At 42.9% G+C, this 17349-nt stretch overlaps 1 protein-coding gene across 1 annotated transcript; it reads left to right on the top strand.

The window, feature by feature from the left end:
* The first annotated feature begins 123 nt into the window (after window positions 1-123).
* Window positions 124-17305, top strand: camk1db (calcium/calmodulin-dependent protein kinase 1Db). The gene is made up of 11 exons (XM_083667007.1): window positions 124-554; window positions 7641-7772; window positions 8846-8920; window positions 9220-9358; window positions 9469-9595; window positions 10025-10100; window positions 13217-13329; window positions 13459-13537; window positions 14145-14232; window positions 14361-14553; window positions 14856-17305. The coding sequence occupies exons 1-11, from the start codon at window positions 460-462 to the stop codon at window positions 14996-14998; spliced, it is 1260 nt and encodes a 419-aa protein (XP_083523133.1). The 5' UTR covers window positions 124-459; the 3' UTR covers window positions 14999-17305.
* The last annotated feature ends 44 nt before the right edge of the window (window positions 17306-17349 follow it).

The following is a 17349-nucleotide window of genomic DNA, read 5'->3' as shown; positions in this document are numbered from 1 at the left end:
GGCTACTCACGCTGTCGGCTACATAGGCGAGAGCAGCCTCCCACTCCTACTTATTGCTATAACAACCAATGGGGCGGTCAGCATGACTAAACAGCGGTTCAGACACAGATCGACCCCGGAGAACCATCCTTTAAGTAGCCCAACATAAACAGAATTCTAGGGAGAATTAATTGTTGCAAACCAAAGGAGACAGAATAGAGAAGAAGCTCACAATCTCGCTACGTCAAACAGATTAGTCAGATAACCTGTACGTACGTGTGACTGGTAGGACATAGCCTACCTTATTTACCTTGACGGCGCAGTGGCTGTATGGATGGGCTGAGCAAGCAAGGTAGAATTGGGCGACAATCAGGAAACCCTTGGTGATATTAGCCCGACGTTTGTCTGTACGAGATATCCCTAGTCAACACGAGGTGATTCTTTAGAACGCGGTATCTCACGTCTTCCCCCTGGTACGACATGGCGAGAGAGAACGGAGAGTCCGGGGATGGGTCTTGGAAAAAGAATGTCGATGATATCAAGAAAATATTTGACTTCAAAGAAGTCCTTGGAACGTGAGTAATGACTGAAATGTGTGTTACAGCGTTTAAGCGTGTTGTTGCAGACGCTTCAATTGAAACTTTGTGGCCAGTCGTCTAGGGAAGAGTCAGCCGACAGACAACAATGATACAATGTAACGGAAATGCAATTGTCATAATGTTGACAACTGTTGAATATTTCTTGAATGAAGTCAGTGAGATTTCTAGTTCCTGGCGTCGACAATAACACAGGGCCTCAGAAATAACTGCGGTACAGCAGAAATAAACTACAAGAAAGATGATGATGATGAAAGATGCTATGTGGACAACAAATGTGTATGATATGTAACTTCCTTCATCAATTGAACAGCACGTGCGCAAGTGAATTGGTCTGTCGCAGGTGTCAGTGAAGTGGTCATCCTCGCGTCTATAAGGCATCTCGCTTATACCCACAATATAACATATCCACAAGCGGGATATGTTATTCATCAAAGAATATTGGAGGATTAGCTTGCAGTCCGTGGAGCGTCATGTCAAGAGATGCTACTGGAATCGTTCATGCCACTAGATGGGGAAAAATAGATTTAAAAAGACACATTCCAAGGTTCTGTGAATGACGGCAAACATTTCAGCTGCACACAATTGTTGATGCGAAATTGCATTGCCAGCTGCTGAATGTATGACCATAGGTACATACTTGATCATTTGAATGGATATAATAGTCCTAGACCCAGGAGATCTAATACAGGTTCTGATGCTTTCTTACTATTCTGTCAATCAAAGCCTTTTTTGAATATGATGGTATGATGTCATTAGAAGCAATCCACTGCCACCACATGGTGCTGGCATTTTGAGGATCACTTTGGGAGGCTGATCTCTGGTTATCCCCCCCAAGAGATTGACCGTTGACCTGAGACACATCACAAACAGTCAAATAGCCTAGTGATGATAATCTAAAGAAAGCATTTTTTATATATGAACAATTCAGTTTCTTGGCTTTACTATAAGGGTGGGAATGTTTTTTATGCCAATGGTTTGTTTCCCTGTTTGTTGTACTTTGACTAACAGTTCTGCTCACTGGTTTCACAAGTTATTCTCTGGACTACAGAGCAGACAAATTCCAGAGTTTATTTCTGTCCACAGTTAGTGCTGCTTGACTTAATGCCTGCTCTGCAGTGGATGAGTTATGATGCAGAGGGAGCATGTAAGTGCTCACTTTGAAGGGCAAATTCCCCAAATGGAAGACAGTCCTTCAAAACTCGTAAAAAACTAAGTTCCTCAGGATTTTCGTCAAGGACAACACATACATAGATGAAAATAACAATTACTGGGCCTCCTGTGTCCAATGACGAACTTGATTGAAGTACATTTTAGGATGAAAATACTATATAGCTCACATACACCACCTCCCCCTCCCCCCTTGACTGAGTGGATTTGATTGTCGGAGGAGGCTTGTGTCAAGGAAGGAGTGTCCCACAAGAAATATGGTTTTGGCTTGGGTAATTGGTGTTGTGTTGAGAAATTGGGCCACCATTCAATAAACAAGGATGTTGTTTCCATTCACAAGTGTAAACATGGACACATGGGGAGGCTATACACAGTCACTGGAGATGCATAAGCTATACAAAAACATGGGCTAGCAAGGGTGCTCTACTGATGATTTGTTGTTCGTGAGATGATTAATAGTAATATGCTACATCCCCCCCCCCCCCCCCCTTGTGTCACATGAACCGTTCTTAAAGGGGGTTTAGAATAGATATGTGTCCCAAAAGCCCACTGGACAGGGCTCTTGTTGTAGTGATCCTAATTACAGGAAGCTGCAATGCCCCCAGGGATCTCGTCATTACCTGTGAATGGCGTCTGATTCAAGACATCTGAATCATTATGACTCACTGTCTAATCAATTGGTGAGTTGAGAAGCAGTCATCCACCACAGCTCACCATGTCACAGCATGCCCTCTTACTACCAAGAAACTCCTCCACATTGTTATTCAATTGACCGCCCCCCCCCTGCAGTCCTATGTCAACACCACAGCTAGGCTCTGGCTGAGGCTCCTGCAGTCTGAACCAGGGAGTGCCTTGTTGTGTATGCAGTGCTGGTGAGCTGGTATCACAGCAGGTCACTCGGGGTGAGCTAGCCACACTGATGTCTTCTCCTGCTCAGCCCCGCAGCTTTGGCTGGGGATTAAGAATAGATTGATCTAAGGAAGGGGTGGGGGACAGGAAGAGCCACAAATTACCCTCCCCCTCCTACTCCACAGGCTTCCCTTTAGTGTCCAGGAGGGATCATCCCCAATTTGTCCTCCTGTGGGCTGCTCCCACAACCCTTCCCACTCACTCTAGTTCTCCCTGACATAATCTCTGACCCTTCAACAGTGTCATACAGATCTGAGACTGGGGCACAATATGATTGAAAATGGATGCCACAGATCAATAAGATAATGGAAAAGTAAACTTGTGCAGCTATGGATGTAAGGGCACTGTATTTTCCTCTGTTGTCATTGGTTTGCTATTGTTGGCTAACAAGATCTGCCCCACTGAAGGCTCTCCTCAGGGCTAATTTCAGACACTTAAGCTGGTGATATTCTGAGGGAGTATACACTCACTGAGCGCTTTATTAGGAACACTATACTAATACTGGGTAGGGCCTCCGTTTGCTCTCAAAACAGCCTCAATTCTTCGTGGCATTGATTCCACAAGATGTGGAAACATTCCTTTGAGATTGTGGTCCATGATGGCATGATTGCATCACGTAATTCCTGCAGATTTTTCAGGTGCACTTTCAAACTATGAATCTCCCATTCTTCTACATCCCAAAGGTGTTCTATTGGATTCAGATCCGGTGACTGGGAAGGCCACTGAAGAACACTGAACTCATTGTCATGTTCATGAAACCAGTTTAAGATGACTTTTGCTTTGTGACATGGTGCATTATCATGCTGGAAGTAGTCATTAGAAGGTGGATAAATTGTTGCCATGAAGGGATGCACATGGTCAGCAGTACTCAAATAGTACTCTAATAGTCTGTGGCGATGATTCAAGCGATGATTGATTGGTATTAACGAGCCTGAAGTGTTCCAAGAAAACATTCACCACACCATCTCCACCATGAGAAGGTGTACAGGCGTTCCTAATGAAGTATTTGGTGAGTGTGTATGTGTCCTCACCAGGGAGCACCTTTCCAGGTCCCTGTGGTTCCAGGTCCCTGTAGTTACCTAAAATAGAAGTGCTGCCCACAGCAGGTAATGATGATGCACTTGTCAGAGATACTTTTAGCACCTTAAAAACAAATACATTTAGTGCAAAAAAACACTTAAAAGTGCAAAATGTTTTTTCTAGACAGTTACTTTATAGCTAGGGGAAGGGGAACAGTTGCCAAAACGATATTTATCTGCATGAGTGCTTTATGTTTTTTTTTATCCAGACCTACTTTCAGTGAAAGTGCTGTTACCACTTTCCTCTCCGGGGCAGTAGAGTGGTTCCTTGTGTTCCAATATGGCTTTGTTGCAGACAGTGACCATCTCCTCCAGCACACTCAGTGAGTGGATCCTCAAACAAGTTCTTCACTTCCTTGAAAGCAGTTTGAGTGTGACTTGCACTGCAGCTAGGCAACTGGTATAATGGGGACCCTTAGTTGTTCCTGTGGGTGCAGTGTCTGTCTGTCTGTCTGCATCCACCCACATACAGGCTCCTCATATACCCCAGCACCTCCTCAGCATTAAGAACTGTACACACAGTGTACACACTGATAAGAAAGTAAATAGTCAATTCCCATATCAAGTTACCCCTGTATTGATAAATGCTACATTACTTTATTTAGACATATACATATTGTAAACATTTTGTCCTATTGACCATTTTATGTTCTTGACTAAGTTCTGCATTACACAGGCCGCAAGTCCCAGCTCATTATGAGGTAAGGTGTCACTTCCCATATGTCCCATACTTCTGGTCAGTAGATAATTGTAATGGCGAGCTGTTAAAGTCACATTAAAATCTCTCTAGCCACTTTGTGACTGTCCATTTCAATTCATCTCTCATCATCACTGAACCACAGAGTCCGGTGCTTTAGCAGCAGGGAGTTGACATGTGCCAGACCAGGGGATAGTGTTTGTGGAGAGTGGACAGTAATCGCCCTTATCAAAACAGTTAGACACTCCCACAAGATATCTGGCTTAGCTGCATCTTTTAGACAGATTTTGGCAAAGCCTCTCTATGGTGTGTGTTTTGGTGAGCTTTTTTTAAACTCATGAGTGACACCAGCTCTTATCAGGCTGTGAGCTGACCCTCCAGGAAAGATCAGAACGATTACTTTCTTCATTTAATCAACTATCTGGCAACCGCAGAGCTTATGTTCTAGGAAAGCTGCCCCAGGTCCTAGAGCTCTTAATACAAAAAACAGGTGACATTCCCCTAGTGACCATGCATGCCATTGGACAGCATGGTATAGTTGTGTCAAAAATAAGGGACTATTAGTGTACATCTACATCAGTACCTAAGAGCAATTTTATGTAATTTATTGCAAAACATCTTTAACATCTCCTATTTATCCAGAATTCATATTCACTATGAAAATAATGGTAGATATTAATATATGATGTATAATTTATGATATTATATATCATAAAGTTATCATAAACATGATTTAGATGTTAATCTGTAATGACAGTTAATGACAACGTAGACTATGCCCCATCAGCGGGCTCAAATAAGACAACAGGATATACCGTATGTTTTCTCTGTTGACAAATCATGATAGTGGAGACACACTTCAACAAAACAACCACGCAGTTTCTACTTAATGCAGAATCATGACATACCTGTAGTGCCTACTGCCTGTTTGGTGAAGGTTGGCATGAACTATAGTTGAGTAACTGACAAGACCCACCTGGATTATCTAGCTCCGACATTCCATCCAATATGTTACATAACTGACGCTCTAATGCGTCTTACACAAGATGATTCAGTGTGATTACTCAGCAATAGGCCCAGGCCGTGACTGAAACTCCTCGCCTCCCCCGTGAAACGGACCCCAAAAACACTCCACACACTCACATAAGGGCACTCTACATCATCATAATTGCTAAGGTGTTATGTTACAGCCATGTGCCCTGAAAAAAAGTATTTTGGATGTCTGTGTTTGGTGTCTTGTTTTACGGCATATCATCAAAGCATCCTCACCAGCTCTCACATCGGTTTCACAGAAGATGAATATACCTGTGTCAGCAAGCTAGCTTGTGTCTTGGCCTGGTCTGGAGGTGTTGTGTACAGATCGACGCACACAGCTAATGCTGTGCTGCAAGCACTGTGGAGGGGAGTGCTTTACCGCAACCACAAGCTCACCCACCATCTCAGAGACAGCAGTGTATTCATAGCTGTGAGTACCGAGGCAGGGCAAACTGTGACACCAGGTCAAACGCATTTTGTGGAGCCATGATGTAATTTTAGCAGCAGTAATGGATTGAAATGAGTTTTAATCAGGTGTCAAATTTAGATAGACCCTTTCTCATCACTTACGCACATCACTGTGCTCATGCTCCAACTCACACCTTGGATTAATTGGAGGTCACATTAGGTAGACACAGTCACATAGGGTGTCAAGGTGGGAATACAATTGTGTGTTTCCCCTCAAATGGATGCAACTCTACCCCCACCTCACCTAACCATGTTGATTTGTACTATAGATGCCTAGATTGTAGGAGACCCTATTGTTTGTCACATTTTATGTACTGACAATGAGGAAGTTGTTGTGGTATTGTGCTCTGTTTCGGCAGGAAATGATGTTGTGATGTTCATCTGGGGTGAAGACATACAGTAAATGTTGCTGCCATATGTTCTAACATCCCCTCAGACAGTTTTAATGGCTTCCTGTGGTTTTAATAATTGTGTTTCTCCTGTGCAGCAGAGAGAAAACCGTGCTTGGTAAAAACATTTCACACACACAGTATGGTTACAGCGGAATACCACTCTCCTCTTTATTCAGCCGCAGCTGAGTAAATTGATGTCAGCTATTGAAAAAATAAATGGTCACTCCACGCTGCAGAGAAAGAAAATGGTAGAGCAAGAGAGATTTCATGTAGGCACTGTATGCCCCCCTGTTTCTGTCCAGGAGTCCTAGATTTTCCATTTTGTCCCTGAACATGTCTCAAGATCGTGCCATAGTAAGTCGGGTGTGTCTTCCAATCTGCACCCCTTCTTTTTTTTATGTGTGTGTGTGTGTGGTCCTGCTCACCTCCAGTTTGGTAGTGTGATAGTTTGTCCTCTGGACTTGTTTGCGGTTAGCGGCCTGTTGCTCTCTCTGTGCTTACCCTGTGGAGTGTGGAGAGAGGGATTAGCGTGGATTTGATGGCCACTGGGGATTTAGTGGGCAGACCGCAGCTGAGTTTAGAGCCTGCTGGGAGGCGCTGATTACACAGAGTATATAATGGACCCTCTACATGAGCCAGGGTTTTAAAAAGGCAGTGCAGAGGTGACTCTCTGTGGAGGTGTGCGTGTCTGTGTGTGACAATACTGCTGATGTTCCACAAGCACATATTTCCACTGTGTGATGATTAAAGATCAGGGAAAGAGAGAAGATCATGACATAAAAGAAAGGAGAGGGCAGAAAAGTAGGAGAGAGAATACAAAAAAGGAGAAGATGTAGAAATAATAGACAGGGAAGAAAATGAGGAAGAGAACCGATTGTGTAGCAGGCTCATGGAGATTCATTAAGGTGGAGTGAACATGGTAGCGTAGCAACAGACACAGATTGCTTGGGCAAATATTGCCTTAATTCTGTATTTGCTTTTTTGAAGCTTTTATAGAGACAGATGGTGAAGGAGGTCTCTGTACCTGCTACCCTAAATGGCAGTTTTTAAAGTGTTTGCTGTGCTATTGCATACACAAAATCACACACGTACTTGCTTACACCAAATGCACGGCACTGTTGCCCACATCCATGGACTTGTAGGTTCTCTGTTTGTCTACTCGACGCTGCCTGCCGTCCTTTGGGTGCTTTGTATCTATCTGTTCACAGAGCGTAGGTTTCCTATGTCAATATTCTTTGTTTGTGCTTATGTAAAGTTGACCTAAGTGCTCTCTCTCTCTCTCTGTCTCTCACTCTCTCTCTGTTCTCTCTCACAGTGGTGCGTTCTCTGAAGTGGTGATGGCTCGGGAGAAAGCCTCTGGGAAGATGGTTGCAGTGAAGTGCATCCCGAAAAAAGCATTGAAGGGGAAAGAGACCAGCATCGAAAATGAAATTGCCGTACTCAGAAAGTAAGTTTGCACTATATGACTGGGCTTTACACACAAACACCACCAACCAGCAAAAATGACCCCACAGCTTTGAAAGGGATCATTTCACAACATCTCCAGGGCAGACTTCCCTTTACCCCATGGTTGGTCTATCATCCACAGAGAATGGTGATACCAGCGTGCCAAATGTTGCTCTGAGCTATTTGTTTAACTACCAGTCCTCCTCATCCAAAGTGACTTGTTGAGTTACACATATGAACTCTGTCAGAGGAGGACACATCATACAGGATTATGCCGAAGACAGGTGGCACCCATGGCACTCCATTTACCTCTCAAGGGAATAGGCTGATGGGTAATTCCCTTGAGAGCCTCTGCTATCTGTCACTCTTGACGAGCGTACACTTGTCATTGGGTGGAGTAGTTGCCTGGTTACGGTTGCCATCCTTTGACTCCTCTGCCCTGTCTTCTCTCTCTCTCTGTTTCCTGCTCTTATTTCCTCGCTGCTTTATCTAACGACCCTGAAGCAGGAGCCTTGTTTGCAGGTTTTCCAGCGCAGGTCATAGACACTGGACTAAAACGGAGAGTTGTGGGGGTTGTAGAATCCTCCGAGACTTCCTCCTGTTCACCTCCACCCCCCCCCCACCCACCTGTCCCTATCACCACATTTCATGGTATCACCGTGTTCACCCACACCCTCTTGCTTGGACACAGGCTCCCTCCTCCTTGTTGTGGGCTTTTCTTTAAGCGCGTGTGCTGGCTAATCACAACAGGGTTGCCATTGTATGAGTCACTGATTAGTATGGTAGAAGAATCCCCCCCACAGTGTAGAAGATAGGCTTTCCACTCACATGGCTGGTGTGTGTCTGTGAAGTAGAGGGTTTCGGCAGGTTAATTTCACACACACATGCATAGACACACTTGCACGTACACACACCTTGATTCCACACAAAAAATGTGTGACCCATTGAGAACAGAAAATGAAAAACACTTCACTAAAGTAATGAGGGAAGCAATTTTACATGATGGGGTTTCATTGTAATATTGGGATTTTGTGAGTTTAATAGTATGTGAACTGAATCTCCCGTTTCTCTCAGGATAAAACATGAAAATATTGTAGCTCTGGAGGACATCTACGAGAGCTCCAATCACCTGTACCTCATCATGCAGTTGTGAGTACCTCAAACACCTCTGTCATCCATGCGTCTGTCTTTCATTCTGGTTTTGGATCATGTTAGTGTTCATACGTTCTTGAGGTGCTTTTGGCCATGGTGATACAGTTAAGTAACCTATGTTGCTAGTCTGACTGCAACCATTTGCTGCTTCCTTTACTGTCTATTTTGTTGCTGTTGTTATTATAACAGTGTAGCAAACATTGTCTGTGTATTGTATTAGGGAAGTCCTATCAACAGGTGAATAGGCCCACCTGTAAATGTGAAGGTTGGCTATATTCAGTGCTGTGATTCCTCAGAGTGTCTGGAGGTGAGCTGTTTGACAGGATCGTAGAGAAGGGCTTCTACACAGAGATGGATGCAAGCAGGCTGATCAAACAGGTCTTGGATGCAGTCAACTACCTCCACGCTATGGGCATCGTACACAGAGACCTCAAAGTACTGCAATGCACACACGCACGCACACACACACTCACTGTACATTGTAACACGAATACCCATACAGAAAGCATACCTCTCCATTTCACATTTAACCTTTTTTTTGTCAGCCAGAGAACCTGCTATACTTCAACCCCCAAAATGAGTCTAAGATCATGATCAGTGACTTTGGCCTGTCTAAGATGGAGGGCCAAGGTGATGTAATGGCCACTGCCTGTGGGACTCCAGGATATGTGGGTGAGTTTGCTGTGTCACACCTCTGACTTTGACATAAGGGAGGTGTTAGTAGTAAGCAACCCAACCATGACATAACTTAACCTTTCCTTAACCTAAATTTACTTTGGATGAGGCAACCTTACCCAAACATTGCAGTGTAGGAGATATAGTATTAAAGTAATGGGCGAAAGACTTCTAACAGATCAAAAGCTTTGGCTTCCCTTTCTACCTTACCGAGGCCTTATTTTGATGGATGGTGTGCCATTATTTGCTCTTATTCGCATAGCATTTGGATTTGATGATGAAACTGAAACTTTCTAGCTGCACCAATATTTTTGGAACATACTGTATTTACAGAGCATCACCAGCCTAAGCTCAACACAGGGACAGACCTCATCCAAAATCACAATGTTCTGCCTCAGTCTCACATTGCACCTTTGTTTACCACAGCCCCAGAAGTTCTAGCTCAGAAGCCCTACAGCAAAGCAGTGGACTGCTGGTCCATTGGAGTCATTGCTTACATTTTGTAAGTAAATCATAACATATAGAGTTCACTGTTTAACAGCTTAATGGCTCAGAGTGAATAGTAGAGCTCACAGTGATGCCATAGATGGTATTGATTGATTTCAACCTAACTTTTAGTTAAGGGAGCTTTATATGACACATGTACTGTACTGTGTAGTCCTGCTCTATGACATTCTTCCAAAAAGTCAAAATTGCTCTGACAATGTATCTGCATTAAGCTGCCAGATTAATTAACTGAAGTGGCGCTGCTCGTTAGTTGGAAGAAAATCCCTTGCCTCATTATCCATTCATCAGGTGTGAAGACAGAGAAGGTAATCAGGTGGAATAGTTTCTGATACTCTCTCAAATGAGAGCCTTGTGCATTGTGGTTAATGTAACCTTGTTGAGACCAGGCTTTCCTAGTTTGGAAAGTGCAAAAAAAAAAAAAGAAAAATGAATTCTGTTGTTCCATTAGGTTTTCTTCCTTTTCGTCAATGTTGCAAGCTAGCATAGGCAAAATAGTCCTACCTGGTCAGAAACGACGATGCACATAATAAGCAACCGTTCTGAATGAAATTGTGAGCACATTTTTGGAGCGATATTTCTGCCACCAGAAATATAATTTGAATTCAATAATGGATTTGAATTTTATAGAATTGAATTTGAATGTGTTCGTATTGAAATTGTATTGCTTGAATGCATTAACTGATATGTATTTCACAACTTCAAAATTGAATTTAATGGTTTGTAATTGAATTGTCAATGTGAAGCATGTTCAGAAACTTTTATTTATGTACAGTTACATTCAACTTCCCCAAAAATATTCAGATTCAGTTTCCAAATCTGGAGTTTTGAGAGACAGACATCCGGGCACTTAGAAAAAGTAGAAGAGCGCATGGATGTAATCAAACCCCTTTTCAGCCAATTGTGATGTAGGCTACCACCTGAACGTGCACACAACAACTACATGGTGGAAACGGGTTCTGTGGGAATATGTAACCAGGTTTTCTGGTTAACCGGCCCACAGGCACAGGACCGTCATACACAGCATCCTAATATACTCTGTCGCATGTGTCAACATGCTGCGAGCAATAGATGCTGTCCTGATGTGGTCCGTCAGATGGCACAGCAAGAAACACCACATGGAACTATAGAGTGCGCGCCTCTGAAATAGAGAGAGAGCATCCTTTAATGCACTTAACCTCGACCCCAGGCTATTGCACACAGCACATATAAGCCTGGAATAACAATGACTCAAACCTGCACAAACACAGAGCCTTTTCACGGACGCAGCTGATTAGGACACACAAACTGATTATAGTGCCGCGGGCAATTAGGATGGTTACAGAGTTTGACTGTCCTGTGGGCCGGTTAGCCATCACACCTGCTTAGTGACAACACTGGTTACACGTTCCCGCAGATCACCATTTCCACCGGTTGTTCATGTGCACATTTGATGTTGTGTTCCTCCTCGCACAAACTTCAGAGGTCAAGTGGTAGCTCATTCTCCATCGTCAAGTTTATTAGCGATTTGTAGGTATCAGTGTACATACATTGGAATTATTTGTTTGAGCTCCACACAACAACATTATTTAGATAACAGCTTTGATTCAATGTTTTCTTCTTTCAGATTGGTTTCACCATTTAGAAATTACAACCCTTTGTATACATAGTCCCCCTATTTCAGGGTAAAAGTATTGGAAAATTGCCTTGAGAGGTACAAACGGGCTAGGCCAAGGGAGAATTCTACAGTGGATGACTGAAGAATGCTCACCATAATTAAGAAAAACCCCAAACAACTGTCCCACAGATCAGGAACACTCTCCAGGAGTTAGGTGTGAATGTGTCAGAAACTAAATCTGCAGAATACATCCCCAGCCGAACTATAAAGCATTCACTGCAAGGTGCAAGACACTAGTTATCCTCAGAAAGGATGGTCAGGTTACAGTTTGCTAAAAGTACCTAAAAAGCCTGCAGAGATCTGGAAAACAGTCTTGTAGACAGATAAGACCAATATGTGCCAGAGTGAGTGCAAGGAAAGTTTGGCGAAAAAAGGATCCGCCCAAGATTTACAGCATAAAATCTTGGGGGTGCTATGCTTTGGGCATGTATAGCTGCCACTACAACTGGCTAACTTCATAATTGATGATGTAACTGCTGACAGCCGCTGCAAAATGTGTTCTGAAGTGTACAGAAACATCTTGTCTGCTCAAGTGCAAGCAAATGCCTCCAAATTAATTGGATGGCACTTCATCATACAGTAAGACAGACCCCAAACATACTGCCATAGCAACTAGGGAGTTTTTCAGGGCCAAAAAACAGAAAGTTGTTTTAAATTCAATTGAACATGCATTTAATTTCCTGATGATAAGATTAAAGATTCCTGCAGTACAGATTACTAAAGATTCCTGCAGTACAGGCCCGGCAGAGCATCACCAGAGAGTATAACCAGCGTCTGGTGGGGTCAGTGTGTCACAGACTTCAAACAGTTATTGCATGCAAAGGATTGTCAACCAAATACTAAACATGAGTACTTTATTTGGACATGATATGATTTTCTCCAATGCTTTCGGAGGCCTGAAATAGGGGGAGTGTTTAAAAAATGTTTTTAGAATCTTTCCAATACTTATGGAGGGCGCTGTACATATTCAGTTCATGCATTCAATAATTAATTTCAAGAAATACAACTTAAACAACACATTCTCCCATTACTCCATATAGTTCAAGCCAAATCGGCGAATAAATAAATATCCGGACCTCCAAAGGAGGCGTGAGAACAATGTGATTTGGATGTACGACTATGCAAGACTATGGTTAAAGTGAAAGTATGGAAACACAAATGCAATACAAAATGGTTATTTTGAGACATTGCTGGATACTTACTTAAATATACCCATCGTTGTTGGTCACAGAATTTCCACTAGCAGTTTCATAACAAATAATACAAATGTGAGTGTGTTGTAATATTTTATTGACTGGGATAATCCTCCTGGATCAGCTGTTATCAGAGGTTTTTGTCAAGGCAGAGACGGCTGATGAATCAGAGAGGCAACATCGAATACATTTTGTGTTAGATAAGAGTTCCAAAATAAGTAAGATGATGGCACTCACATTGTTGTGTAATCATTTGTTCCCTAGGTTATGTGGTTACCCTCCTTTTTATGATGAGAATGACTCCAAGCTCTTTGAGCAGATTCTCAAGGCAGACTATGAGTTTGATGCCCCATACTGGGACGATATTTCGGATTCAGGTTAGTGTGTGTGTGTGTGTGCGTGTGTGTGTGTGTGTGTGCGTGCATGTGTCTTTTTGTATTGTGTTGTGTTATGTGGGACCTAACCAAATGAATGAACTTGTTTGTATACTTGTTTTCATCCTACAGCCAAAGACTTCATCAGTTGTCTCATGGAGAAGGACCCTGAGAAGAGATTCACGTGTGACCAGGCTCTCGCGCATCCTTGGTGAGTGAATGATTACCACCACCAGTCTGAACACAACCATGCAATCAGGGGGAACCACACAGCACGCACACACTATGTTGAAACCTGTCATGAACATGACGCAGATAGTGGATGACGCAAGTGTTGTTGAGTGCATGTCCTCCCACTGTCATCTGTCGCCATGGCTCCCCGCCGAATCTCTGCTCTGCCCAGCTCTGCCGGCCAGAGAGAGAAATCTGCTGAATAAATGGCTATCAATTAGCAACAGAGGTCCTGAAGGATGCTTGAAGAATGCTGAGGCACTAATGAACAATTAGCTTGTCTTCCCTTGCTCTGGGCCAGAGTTGACAAGAGGGACAATATGTGAGTGGTTGTCTCTGGCTGAGGAGCAGAATATGATTAGCGCTGTTAGGCACTATGGGGTCTTGGCAAGGTTGCCTCATACACAATGTGTGGTTTGTGACATTGGAAACAGCAGCTAATTGCTAACACGTTAGTTGTCAACTGAAAAAAACTGAATAAGAATTCTACCACTGATTATTAGTATTCCCAAAAGTGCTCTATGTTTCAACCATGGACGGAAACCGAAAATACTTGTTTGTTTACAAATGAGAATTGACTTTTTCAGGATTGCTGGAGACACAGCTCTCTGCAAGAACATCCATGAATCAGTTAGTCGTCAGATGCGGAAGAACTTTGCCAAAAGCAAATGGAGGGTGGGTACAGACATTGAGGCCACCTCCTCGCCCGTTTTATGTTTTATGTGAGTGCATGTATGTTACTGCCTCTCTCACCTGCCACATGCCCATCTCTCTCTCTCTCTCTCTCTCTCTCTCTCTCACAGCAAGCATTCAATGCCACTGCTGTGATCCGCCATATGAGGCGCCTGCAGCTGGGCAGCAGTCTGGGCAGCAGTTTTGGCACCAGCATTGACAGCAACAACCCCACAGCCAACATCCAGAGCCGAGGACAAGGCCCCAACTCAATGCCAGCCAAGAGCCAGTCTGTAGACTGTGCCCCCATCTCCCGGAAAGACTGTGAGTGATGGCTCCTTGGTCTCTCATTCTCACCCTTCACTCAGCTTTCAATTTGCTCACCTTTCTCGGTTTGCCCTACTAAAGAGTCATTTTGTTAAGTGTTCAGATGGTAAACTGCCACCTCAATCCATTGTTTGCAGGAGTGTGTTTTTTAATGTGTGTAATACTACTGTATAACATGTCTTTGTATAAGAGGATGTACTTTCCCTCTCTGTGCTTTGGTGCACTGTCATTGATTGGTTTTCATTGACCTATGCTGCAGTGATTGTGCTCAAGTTATTAAGCTTGTGGTTTCCCTTCAGGTCCACATGTGCTGCCTACCCTTGCGGCCTGCAGCCAGGACACTAGCGCCCCCTCATCTGTGGGAGGGGAATCACAGGTGGAGGCGGAGCAGCCCCGACCACGCCCCTCCACTGTCACCACCATCCACACAGGGACTAAATGACGCCAGGTTCCGCGGGAGGTCAGCTGGGAGACAACGGAGCTTTGAGGTGGGAAACCCTCCCACCTCTCAGAATTCCACGTCACCCCCCAGTTTGCCTATCCCGCCCATTCCCAGCTGCCACGCTGGCACTGTGGAGAACTTGAGGAGCGTCAGCTCAGCTCCATTTACCATGGCTCAGCACTGCACCCCAGTGCTGCACTCCACTCCCAACCACAGGTCTGGAGGTGAAGAGGTGAAGAGACTCACTGTCTCTCCCAACCCAAGGTTTTCATTCTGGGGCCACGTCCTCTATAAGATGGTGGTCTCACTGTAAAGACTGAATTAACCTGTTTGGGAGGTGGTGTTATGAGCCCACACAATTGGAACTCTATCTTTATGTCTTGATTGAGGCTGCTGCCCTGATTGGCATAGAATGCCCTACTGTATGCCTTTTGTGAACATCTTCCTTGGAACTATTGAGTGGAGTAGTGTTATGCAAGTGAAACAGCTTTCAAGCTAAACAGTGATTCCATATTCTCACTCTGAATTTCTTGTTGTTTTAACAGCTTTCATTTTCGCTATGGTCGTTGTTGCAGTAGTTCGGAGTGTCATTATTCCCTACATTACGACAGAGGTGTTAATTCTTTGCTTTGTTCTCTGGACATACAGTATATATTCGCAGAATCATCACATGTGCACACATGTGAATGAAGTGCTTTAGTAGTGTGAGATGAGATCAGTTTTGATATCCAGTTATGCTGGTCAGTGGTGGTACTGTACACTTTTCCGAATTGAAACGTATTCAATTATTTATTTTCTTATATTATGACACTTGTAAGAATATTACTTACAAAACATTGTGACTGTGTACTAGACTTTTACGTTGAAATATTAAACAAAAACAGATGTTAAGTCAATAGGTAAAGATATAGTTGCCTCTTTGTTCTTACTATTTTATTTGACTGATATTTATGATTCATTTTAATGTAACTGTGAATGTCTCCTTATCCGTAGGATGGCAGTGTTTAGGAATAGTTTTGTGACCAGTTCTCAGGGAACTTCTTTGAACTAATTTGACAAAACCCTAATGATGATGCTGCTGAAGTTTGTGGTGATAATGGTGATGAAGATTTGCTGACTAAAGCCCACATTACATATTCTAGTTTGCCATCAGGACAGTTCGGCTCATGATTTTCTAATTCATACTTTTGTGAGGTAGATGACACTTGTATGGAATGGACAGCTTAATGCTGAACTATCAACGGCAAGGAGTTGTTATAAATTTGTTTCAGGGCAGGAATGAAAGAAAGCGTATGAAAACATTGTACTATAGAAATCACTGTACTATAGATTAACTTGAACACTGAAAATGACAAACAAAGAAGAATAAAAATCTAACTAACTTGATAATCACTGCTCAATGACAATAATTTCATAGAAGCCTAAAATAGGTATAGAGTAGTTATAGCTGTGCTTTGCTCCCCCACAGGCAGTGGCTGGTCTCAGAACAGCTCACACACACTGTGTTTGGTCACTGTGCTTTCATACCTGCGCTTTGAATTTAGCAGCCAGATGCTGTCTCCTCTCCCTTTCCCCCTTTCTATCTCTCTCTTTTTTCCCAAGGCTGGTAGTCACACAGGAGAGAGAAGGAGAATCTATCTGGCAAGCATTCGATTGTCTGTATTTCCTGTGATACCTCTGCTTAAAGTGTTATTGTGGATGGAATATGGATGCTCCATATGGATGTGCTCTACTGTATGTTGAGGGCATGTCAACTTGAATTGTAAAACTTTGTGCAATTTGTAGGAAGGATTGCCTACTTCTCAGGGGCAGTAAAAAACCTATGAGTATGAATATATTCATGAAGAAGTAGAGCCTCTTTTCTGTGTACTGTAAATATAAATATCATTGACTATATATGCTTGGATTGTAGTGTTTATTAATGGTTGTCTCTACGTTACAAATGTTCCATAGTATCTCCAAAAACAATGCAAAAATACAAAGCATAATATTAAGCATTACAAAGCATGTATGAGAAGCAACTCCATACATTTGCATTTCATACCATATCACATAAATTTGGTACAGATATAAACTCCAGGTACATTTTGCATAAATATTATTTTCATACATTGCTTAGGTATAAGCAATTCTACCATGTTAATTGAGTTATTATTATGTAGTGCAGTTACTGTATATCCAAGAGAGGTTGTTACCTAAGTTGTTATGATTATAAATTATTGTATTGTACTGCTATATTGTTTCTGCCTTGAAATTACCTTAAACATCGAGAGGCTTGCAGTGTGGAATGCTATTACAAATGAGTGAATATATATAACAGAAATATTACACCTGTGTATAAAAACAACAAC

Source organism: Argentina silus (assembly GCF_951799395.1).
Source record: "Argentina silus genome assembly, chromosome: 3".
NCBI lineage: Eukaryota > Metazoa > Chordata > Actinopteri > Argentiniformes > Argentinidae > Argentina > Argentina silus.
The sequence above is the reverse complement of the archived record's forward strand: the minus strand, read 5'-3'. Positions and strand labels throughout refer to the sequence as shown.

Coding starts and splice junctions, on each gene's coding strand:
- camk1db (XM_083667007.1), top strand. CDS start 460: ATGGCGAGAGAGAACGGAGAGTCCGGGGATGGGTCTTGGAAAAAGAAT. Junction 9,596..10,024: donor TGGGACTCCAGGATATGTGG/GTGAGTTTGCTG, acceptor TGTTTACCACAG/CCCCAGAAGTTCTAGCTCAG. Junction 14,554..14,855: donor CCCCATCTCCCGGAAAGACT/GTGAGTGATGGC, acceptor GTTTCCCTTCAG/GTCCACATGTGCTGCCTACC.